Source organism: Cyanistes caeruleus, chromosome 5 (genome assembly GCF_971803275.1).
Source record: "Cyanistes caeruleus chromosome 5, bCyaCae1.hap1.1, whole genome shotgun sequence".
Taxonomy (NCBI): Eukaryota; Metazoa; Chordata; class Aves; order Passeriformes; family Paridae; genus Cyanistes; species Cyanistes caeruleus.
Window position 1 is genome coordinate 55,947,331 of NC_141705.1, and position 10,506 is coordinate 55,957,836.

The window sequence follows — 10,506 nt, forward strand, 5'->3', positions numbered from 1 at the left end:
ATGCAACAGGAAATTCTTTGTGCCATGAAACAGAAAACTCAGATGACCAAACTGAGCTAAGTCCACTAGGTGTTAAAATTTGGTTATCTGTGTGGACATGCATCCTTAATTTGGGTTTTTCATTTTTGTCTCGATTGTGTGATTTACCTGCATCCTCAGTCATACTTCAAGATGTCTTAGTATTGCCATGTTTAGGCAGAGGTAGTAATAAACAAGGTTCATTGTAGCCGCTAATTCTGATTTGGTTTGATCATCATAAAAGAAACTAAAACATTAGTATTAGCCTGATAAAGTGATCTTTTGATTTTTCCTATTCATGAAAACTACTTGAGTTGTCAAAAGTACTCCAAGATAACACTTCCACAGACACACATCAAATGATGTACTTATAGGGTTGCCATGAAGTTTAGACCAATGTTTTCTGTTTCTCATTATTGCTAGACTTTGAACTTCCTGGTGGATGCAATGACAGCAAGCAGAAATGTCTTTTTAAATAGCTATATTCGTAGGTGACCTGCTATGCTAGGTATTTACACTGAAAAGAGCATTTAAAGAAGCATTTATGGTCAAGTAAATTTGATCTCAATTAACCTGCAATGAAATGGCACTCAGCTGATTTTATAAGAAATTGAAACCAATGTTGGTTTGGCTCAACAGCATCAGCTGAGGCAATTTTATTTTAAAATTGTGTTGTTTTAAAATTTGTTTTTGATCTTGGTGCATAGTTGTCAGCAGAAGGAAAAGCACATTCTCAGCTCATTCCATCATTGATCTGGAGGCATAGAAAAATTGGGGTGTTTTGAGCTTCAGAAGCCCAGAACAGAGAGACAGCGTATTTGCATTGTCCATTTCTCATATTCAGTGCTTTGGCACCCATCCAAGGAGCTTAATTATTCGTATATTAAATGTATAGTTGGAATTGCTTTAGCATCTTAGTATTTTTATCTAAAGCATTGAATCTCCTTTAGGGTTTTTTCCAACAATGGAAGAGTCATCCCGACCCATTCTCCAACACTTGATACCTAATTACCCAAAAAGCATGAATTGTAGTAAGTGGGAATGTTTTGTAAGAGATGAGGCTCCTCATGTAGAGCACGAGCTGAACATATCCTTGTGCTCATCTCCACAGCACTGGATCAATTTCCACCGTTCTCCCCACACCAGAGGGCACCCAACCAAAGGGACCAGGGGCTGAGCATTCCTGCATCTGGCAGGGCTCAGATGGCTTCCCTGGTGCCCTCAGGAGCCCCAGCCCATCCCTCTCAACACAGGCCTCACAACAGAGTGGCTAGAAGGACAACTGATTATTAATTATGCTTTTTTTGCTGTGGTACCGTGCAGAGCAGAGCAGGTCCTCAGGAGGAAAGGTGCTGACCCCAGGAGCAGAGCAAAGCTCCTCAGCCCTGTTGGGAAGTTCTAGTAGAGGAGTAGTTCAACACCTGACAATATCAAGATTTCAGAGACTTGAAATCAGGATCTGAATGATAGTTGGAACAGTTTGAGAAAAACAAAAACTCCAACAAACTTGGATTCTGTGTTAATTGCTATTTACTCAGGGTCAAGTTAAAGCAGTCCCATTAGATATAAAACAGCCAGAGACCAATAAAGCTGGAGGAGGAAGGTTAAGGAAGGGTTTAAATTTGCTTTAGCTTTGGGGAGGTGTGGTTTGTTGTGGGTTCTTTGGGCACAGGAAGGCTCCAGTGATGCTCAGGTGCCTGAGGCTGAAGGTGGCGGGAGGCGCAGCTGTGCCCGTGAGGCCGCGCGTGCGGAGCTGTGTCCAGCTGGGCCCAGCAGGAGCGGGATGTGCCTGTGGAGCAGGGCTGGAGGCGGCCCTGGGGATGTGTGGAGGCCTGGGGCAGCTGTCCCGTGCAGCCAGGCTGGGAGAGCTGGGGCTGTGCAGCCGGGAGAGGAGCAGGGGCTGGGGAGGCCTGACTGTGGCCTTCCAGTGCCCAGAGGGGGCAGAGAGCCATGGGGGAAGGGGAAGGTTGGGATCAGATGTTTGCAAGAGCTAGGAGGGTGCTGAGCCAGTGCAACAGGCTGCCCAGAGAAGCTGTGGATGCCCTGTCCCTGCAAGGTTCCAGGCCAGGCAGGACAGGGACCTGAGCACCGCGATGGAGCCAGCGGCAGCAGAACCAGGCCATGGCTGCGGTGCCTCCATGGCCTTCTGGAACTCCATGGGTGAGCAAAGCGCAGCCCCGTTACCTGGGCATGGAATGTTGGCACCGGTTGTCAGGGGCACTCCTGCTCCCAAGGTTCTGTTGACACCGAGTCTCTTGAGCCAGTTGACGGATTCTCTGCTGCGCAGCAGACGTGGAGTGTCCGTCTTCTCCATCCCGGCTGCGTACAGAGAGCCGTGTGCTGAATTTGCCAGCCAAACTCGGCAGTGACTGTACAGGTGAGTGCAGACAACTCCTGAAAAGCTGAGTGTCATGCTGAGGGGCTGTTCTGGGCTGCAGCATGGGCTGCAGGTGGGCTCCAGTTCCAGAGTCAGGAACTTCCCACCTAGCTTTGAACAGGAACAAAAGACTTGGCAATGGGAGTCTTGGGGCATGCGGGTATTCAAGAAAATTGGCATTCCAAATAGACAATCTCTCCTGTACTTTTCTGACAGGTTTGGAACAGCAGTTTTCAGTCACACCAAATAATCGGCAGTGGGCTACCCAAAGGAGCCAAAGGGATTGATCCCATCCCTGAGGTTCCTTTTTTGGTGTTGGTCCCACTTCCTTTGCCGGTGCTTTTAGATCCAAAAACACCATGAGCTCCGTAAGTACATTGCTACTCAGTGCTGATCTGAATCTTGAAACATTTTACGGGCTACTTCTAGGAAGTATTTCAAGAGTTTGTAGCAAAAGGACAAGAACGGAAACCTTTGAAAACTTTATATAACATGGTGTTCTGGAATACTGAAAGTTTTGGATGTCTGTGGGTGTTAGCAGCAATAGTTCACAACTGCTTACAGTGTGAGCAGCAGCCTGCTAGAATTGGGAACTGCTCTCCTCATTTACAAGGGGTTGGGACAGGCTCTTTCTTGGTGAGGCACCCTGTCGGAGTTCAGGGCTGATGTCTTTGCTCTGAGGAGATGCACTTAGGTGGGAATGGCCCATAGCACCATTGGATGCATATTGCAGCCTTTGCAGGAGTGTTTTGTGTATCCTTGTGTGCTGTCATTGGGGTGGCAAAAACCAAGTGCCATGTTCATATTAGTGCCACAGAAAATGCTAAGGCTTTGTTCTCTCTCAGGGTCAGCGAAAGCGCTCTGGAGAGGCGCTGGATTCTACCCCAGCTCAGAAACGGAGCAGGCTGCTGCCCTCCAGAGCTGGTGGAACCTTGGAGACAGAGCCAAGAGAGGCTGGTAAGAACAGAAACTGCTTCTGGAGGCTTGGAGTTCATTTGAATGGGTGCTTTTGACAGTTCCTAGGCCCTTTCCTGGGGAGGAAGGGAACCTTGGGCTTGAGGAACCACCTGGTATAGCATCCCTAAACAACCAGCCCACTGACAGCTGTTTTGGTTTGTTACTGAACTCTGTCCATTGGCCTCTAGTGGGAGAGGAGCTGTTTAGCAAAGGCCCCAAGTGCTGCTCAAACACCTGAATGGGTGCTCTGATGAGCTGGCAGTGACTTCAGCTGCCACAGTGTAGGTGGCAGGCTGAGTTTGGCATCTCCCAAGCTGCACAAAGATGAAGAAAAGTTAGTCACTAGCTGGGGCCCATTCTTCAGGGGAGCATGGACAGCATGGTACTGTAAAATTAGCATCCCCCATAGATTTGGTGGTTTTTTTCTCCTGTGTGCTAAACATTCCCCTATGCGAGAGGAATGATCTGTTGGTGTGCTCCTCCCGTAAGCTGTTGTTATCCAACAGAACTTGTGAGGAGTTCAGGTGCTCTTCCTCTTGTTTTGTCCCATCAGGGCACAGGGCAATGCTCAGCAGGACACATGAGGCAATGCACAGAGGACAATGCTCCCTGTGGACTGCTGAGGGCAATGCTTGAGTGAAATGTTGGACCCATTCCTGAAAAAAAGACACCTTGGGCACAGGGAATCCTAGCACAGTCTGTTCCACAGTGGCAGCCCATTGCATTCCTCTGCAATCTCTGACCTCACTTCTAACCTTCTCTTTTTCAACTGCTGAAGAAGTCATAGATCTCACAGGAGATTCTCCGCAGCCTGAAGTCATCACCATCAGCGATGATGAATCTCCTGTGGTAAGTAGTGACTGGCACACTCCTCTCCATGTTGCATCCATAGGAATTTTCTTGCCCTCTGCAATCTTACTAAGTCCCCTGGCCTCAAAGGTTGAAAGATGGCTCTGATTTAGCACTTTAGACACAGTTCCCAGTCAACCCCAAACACACTCCCAAACACATCAGCATGCCTGAGAATCAGTTGCAGAGAGTGGATGAACAACCTAAAAGAGGTTGTTGCTTCAGTGATTCAAAAGAGAGCAGAGGAAGTCTTTGATTTGAAGAAGTGTTTTAGCTGCAGCATCAGTTTAAGGTCCCCCTGTCACTGAGGTGTCAAAAGCAACTGCAGCTGACTGGGGTACACACTAATTCTCTTTCTTATTCCCCTAAGTCTTTAAAAGGGGCATATTTGGGATTTTTTCTTTTTACCCTACTATTTTGAAAGACTATGCTTTGATGCAGCCCTCAGAGCAGTGTGTCTGCTCAAATCTGGGATGCCTCTACTGCTGTGCAAAGCAGACACATGCAGCAAACATTGCATGGCAGTTATATCCTGACAGGGTTGTTCCTGAACCTGTGCAAAGAAAAGGCCTCCAATTTCACAACAGACTTTGCATGACCCAGCTCCTCTTACACCAAACACCAGAGCAGGTTTGGGTCTAGGGGTTTTTTTTCTCTTCAGTAGCTGTTCCTCTAAAAAGTAGTGCTCAGGCTATCACAGGTGAACTTGCCAGTTGGAGGGAGAAAGAGGCAAAGAAACAGCTCTGGCCCAAATCCAATTAGGGAACTGAAACGGGGGAGCAGGAAGGGTCAAGTTCCACTGCTTCCTAAGTGTGTCCATTTCTACCCCGTTCTACCCCTGCAGCAGAGCCAGCAGCAGCCACGTCTTTCCAGGGCCTCGGAGAATTCACCTGAGCCACTGGAAAGGAACAATGGAGAGGAACCAAGAGAAGATGATGGGTATGTGAGAGAGAAAGTGTCTATTAAAACTCTGATTCCATATATGTGGTAGAAAGAGGTTTTTGCCAAGCCGTAGGGTTCTGCAAAACTCTGTGCAAATACTTCAGACCTGGAATATAGTGGTCTGCCTGGAGGAGAATTAAAAGAAACCCAGCAAAATCCAGCAGAAACCTTCCTTCCCTGTTTGTGAAGCCACAATTGAATTTAAGAGAACTGCTTGACATGCTGAAATGCTTGCAGTACATAAAAATTCTTGCAATGATGGTGTTTCTGGGTGAGAATGCATCTTATTCAGAACAGGGGATGTTTTGAGTACCAACATTTTCTTTGTTGGTAACCCTTGGTGGCCAGAGAAAGAAATGGCTGTGCATTTAAATGACTGTATGTTCTTTTGGTTCTCCTCTCTCTAGTGATTGGCTGCTGTTTGAATTTGATCCTCCCTATTGGTCGGATGAGGACTCCCAGGTGAGGATGCACATGTTCTTGTCCTGCTCTGTGGGAGGGAAAGGGGCAGAGGGGGAGCTGCACAACTCACTTGTCTTAGGTGGGTGCCACGGGCAGCGGGCTGGAAGCACAGCCCTTGCTGGGAAGCTCCAAGTTGTCCATTCCTGCAAGTCCCTCCTTGCTGGTGTCCATAGAGGGAGGAGCCCTTGCCAGGATGGCACTGGCAGAGCTGTGTGTTCCTTGTAGTTCTTACATTGACTGACTGACTGCACATACTCCAAGTCCTGTTTGCCTGGGGCCAATAGAGCAGCAAACTGGAATTCCTTCCTCCCAATGCCGGGTATGCTTTCCATTCTTCAGCATCTGGTCATGCAGCAGGAGTGTTTAGAGCTGTGACTGCAGAAGTTGCCCATTTTGGGGCTAAGGCAAAGAAAAGGTTCTAGCCCAAATCCAATCAGGGAACTGTAAAGGGGAAGTAGGACAGAGTTGATTTGAGTGGCTTCTAATTTGCCTCCATTTTTACCCCACTGCAGTACAGAGAGCAGAACCAGCAGCACTCTCAGCTTTCCAGATTAGCTGAGAATTCAGCTGGGCCCCTGACAACTCCTGATGAAGAGGAACCAAGAGTTAATGATGGGTATGTGAGAGTAAAATGTCTCTCTAGATTCTAATTTCTGATAGATGGTAAGAACAGGTTTTGCCACACTTCCAGCTTCTACTCAAGTCTGTGCAGAAACTTCTGACTTGGAATATAGTGACCTATCTGTCAAAGAAGCAAGTAAAAGAATCAAAAAAACCACATAGCAAAATCCAGATGAAACCTTTCTTTTCCTTCCATTAAGTCATGGTTGAATATTTATTCCAGTATGGCTCGCTATAAGTTTCAAATGCTTACAGTACATAGCAGCTGGGGGAACAACTGTGGTGCTGGGCTGGGATGTTGCTAGAACAGAATAGGTGTTACCTGTTGGTAAGCCTTGGTGCCCAGGGAAATTCTTGGCTTTGTGTTGAAATGGGTGCATGTTCTTTCTGGTTCTGTTCCCTCTAGGGCACAGCCAGCAGATCCTGCTAGTCCTCTGACTACGGAGGATGACAACTCAGAGGAGCAGGACAGGGAGCTGAGTCAGCTGCACTCACAGGATTCCAGGGAGGCAGAGAATTCAGCTGAGCTCTGGCCAAGAGATGATGAGGAGGAATCAAGAGACAACGATGAGTATGTAACAGATGATGTGTCTCCCCAAAGTGTCATTGCTGACATAGGGTAGACACAGGTTTTCGCCAAACTGTTGGATTCTGCTTGATTCTGTGGGAAGGAATCTGATTTGAACCATAGTGTCCTGTCTGGAAGGCAACTCATGGGAAAAAACCCCTAAAGCCCAGCAAAATCCAGGAGAAACATTTCTTCTCCATTCAGGAAGTCATTATTGAATGTTTCTTTACATTATGTGTTGTGATACACTGATATGCTTGCAGTCCATTAAAGCTCTTGCACTGACTGTGTTTCTGGCATGGGATGTTGCTAAATCAGAATAAGGGATTGTTTCAATTTCTGCCATTTTCTATCTCTGTGCACTGTGAAATTGATGGCTGCATGTTCTTCTGGTCCTTCTCCCTCTAGTGCATGGACAGCAAGTCTCATCAGTCCTCCAAGTCCTGAGGATGACAACGCAGAGGTGAGGATCCACAGCCCTTGCTGGGAAGCTCCAAGTTGCCCATTCCTGCAAGTCCCTCCTTGCTGGTGTCCATTGAGGGAGGAGCCCCTGCCAGGATGGCACTGGCAGACCCATGTGTTTTTTATAGTTCTAGCACTGACTGACAGACTGCACATACTCCAAGTCCTGTTTGCCTGGGGCCAATAGAGCAGCAAACATTTTGCCCCAAATTCCTGTGCCTGTGCTTTCCATTTCTCAGCAGCTGGTCATCCAACGCCAAGTGTTTAGGGCTAACGAGGGAAAGGAAGGTTCTAGCCCAAATCCAGTTAGGGAACTGAAATGGGGAAGCAGGATGTGGAGCTTCATAATCTCTCTCCTTTTTTACCCCATTGCAGGACTGGGAGGAGAGCCAGCAGTATCCATCTGATTCCGGATCAGATGAGAATTCAAACCAAGGACTGGCGAGCAGACTTCAACAGGAGCCAAGAGATCTAGAATTGTATGTGACAGATAAAGGGTCTCTCCAAAGTGTAATTTCTGCTGCCATTTCCGTGTAGACACAGGTTTTTGCCAATCTTTTGGCTTCTACTTGATTCTGTTTGGAGAATTCTGACTTGGATCATAGTGGCCTGTCTGGAAGAGAAGGAATGGAAAAAACCCCTAAAACTGGCAAAATGCAGGAGAAATATTTCCTCTCTGTCAGGAAGTCATTATTGTAATGTTTCTTACCTTATGGACTGTGATACACTGAAATGCTTGCCGAACATAAAAACTCTTGCACTTGATTGTGTTTCTCAGCTGGGATGTTGCTAAATTAGAATAAGGGGTTACTTCAAGTTCTGCAATTCTGTGTCTTGGTAACCCTCTGTGCTGAGTGAAATTGATGGCTGCATGTTCTTCTGATTCTGCTCCCTCTAGTGCACCGCCAGGAGGTCCCATTAGTCCCATTAATTGGGAGGATGACAACGCAGAGGTGAGGACCCACATGTTGTTGTCATTTCTGATTTGTGGGAGGGGAAGGGATAAAGAAGTGCTGCACAACTCACTTGTCTTAGGTGGGTGCCACGGGCAGCTGGCTGGAAGCACAGCCCTTGCTGGGAAGCTCCAAATTGCCCATTCCTGGAAGTCCCTCCTTGCTGGTGTCCATAGAGGGAGGAGCCCTTGCCAGGTTGGACCTGGCAGACCCATGTGTTTTTTACAGTTCTAGCACTGACTGATAGAGTTCTTTATTCACAATGCCTGCTGTGGTTTCCTTTCTTCAGCAGCTCTTTCTAACGTGAAGTGTTTAGAGTTAAAATAGCAGAATTTGCCAGTTTAAAAGAGAACAAGGGAACAAAACAGCTCCAGCCCAAATTGCATTAGGGAACAGGAAGAGGGGAGGAGGGAGGAGGGTTTTCAGATGGTTCCTAAGCTGCCTCTGTTTGTATCCAGTTGCATCAATGAGAGCAGAATCAGCAGCAGCCACTTGGTTGTTTTCAGGGCAGCAGCTGTTTGTGCTCCTGCTTTGAATGCCCTTAAGCCAACTTGGAGGGTGATAGCCTAGCCTTGCTCACTCCTCTGCTAGAACTGCTTTCTGAGCTGAGGTTTGCATGCAGCACAGGGGGCTCACCCAATCTAATTGTATTTTCTTTTCTTTCCCTTCTCATGTGCATCAATGGAAGCTTCCTGAAGGTGAGTTGATGTTTGACACTTGGTAATGGACTTTGATCTAGAATGTAATCATGACTTTTATTCTTTTCCAAGAACCTGGAGCAACAGGGCTTGAAAGTGCTTTTAGGAAAAGGCAGAGGACAGGCTCAGGCTGCTAGCCAGTGTCTTAGAGAATGGATGCAATGTGTGTGTGGTGGCCTCTATCAGTCACAGTGGAAAATCCCTGCCATAAGAGTTGAGGCCTGTTACAGGGCCTTTTAAAATTGATCTCTCTTGTACTTGGTCAAGATGTTGCCCACAAAAACTGCATTGGTTACTGGGTTTGGTGCAACAGGTCAATAGTTGTACACTTGGGAGAGACATTGATTGTTTCTTTCAGTGCTGCACTTTCAGTCTGGCTGCTCAGTGCCATTTCACCTATCAGACACGCTCACTAGCAAAACTTCAATTATTTACAAATTTGAACAAACCAAGAAATTAGTATTGATTGGTTACAAGTGACACGGCCATTTTCCTAATTAGTCTTCTGTCTTCTTTTGGTTCCCAGTTGTCTCACTTCTCCCTAGAATTAGTCCAGTCAGTCCATTGCTCAGTCTCTTCTTTTGGGCTGGGCAGTTTCTTGAGCTGCTGCTCCTTGAGTCGGTGGTCGCAATCTCCCCCTGCAGGAATTACTTTTTACCAGTCAAAGCTGATTTCAGGAGAGTTGGGTTTCTTAGTGGCTTCCTTATCTTGGGACTTGGGTTGGATATCCTTTTGGCCCCTCAGTTCTGCATTCTTTGTATCCACTCTCTGTGGGCATCCTTCTCCTGAAGCTTTCTTAATCTTCCCCTGGCTCTGAGCTCCTGGAAGCATGGCAAGGTCTGAAGCTTAACAAGGCAATTCTACCAACAAGGAATTTGTTTTTCTAACCCATGGGCATCACTGAGATCTTGTTTGTTAGTTGCTGTCTATTTCATGGATTAAATCTCCCTTCCGGTTGCTTTGGCTTGGGCATACACAAGGATGAAATATATCAATACAAAAACATCCTTCCTTAAGAATGAAATATATCGATAACAAGAACATCCTTTCTTAAGAAATCTTTTACATGTTCTACATTTTGCATCCCAGAGAACTCCATCTTCAAATTACCTTAACTCAGGAGGGACATGATGACAATGTTTAAGGGGACAATGCTCCAAGTAATTTTGTAGTTTCCAGGGACTGTCCTTGAGAATCACCTTTTTAGCTGGGTGTAGAGTGAACAAAGCAAAGGTTTTGTGTTGCTCCATAGCAGAGCAGTTGTCGTACTGTGTTAGGAACAACCAGAAGTACGATATGACTCTCTTAGTTGCTTTGTCCAAGAGAGCAAAGTTTATTATTCCACATCTTCTTTTATAGATGTGTTCCAGAAGGTCTGAGAGGTAAAACTCTCATTGGTCCTTAAACTTACACATCACTATAACTGGTGAATTGGAACAGCACTCCATGACTATTTCTTGCAAGGAAACAACAAGGATTCTAAACAGCACCTGCAAAGATTGCTGTCCTTTACCAAGGACTGCTTGGATTTTTCATTATGCTTTCTCAGGCCAGAGTGAGAAGCTTTGTGTGACTTAGTTTCACACAGACTGTGTGTTC

The 10,506-nt window shown here is 46.5% G+C and overlaps 1 protein-coding gene across 1 annotated transcript; it reads left to right on the plus strand.

Annotated features, from left to right (window-relative positions):
• The first annotated feature begins 2,695 nt into the window (after positions 1-2,695).
• LOC147653130 (uncharacterized) lies at positions 2,696-8,443 on the plus strand. The gene is made up of 10 exons (XM_086890442.1): positions 2,696-2,763; positions 3,241-3,352; positions 4,131-4,201; positions 5,046-5,140; positions 5,551-5,605; positions 6,118-6,221; positions 6,633-6,797; positions 7,203-7,257; positions 7,632-7,735; positions 8,155-8,443. Exons 1-10 carry the CDS (start codon positions 2,755-2,757, stop codon positions 8,441-8,443), a joined length of 1,059 nt encoding a protein of 352 aa, XP_086746568.1. The 5' UTR covers positions 2,696-2,754.
• Positions 8,444-10,506: the final 2,063 nt, after the last annotated feature.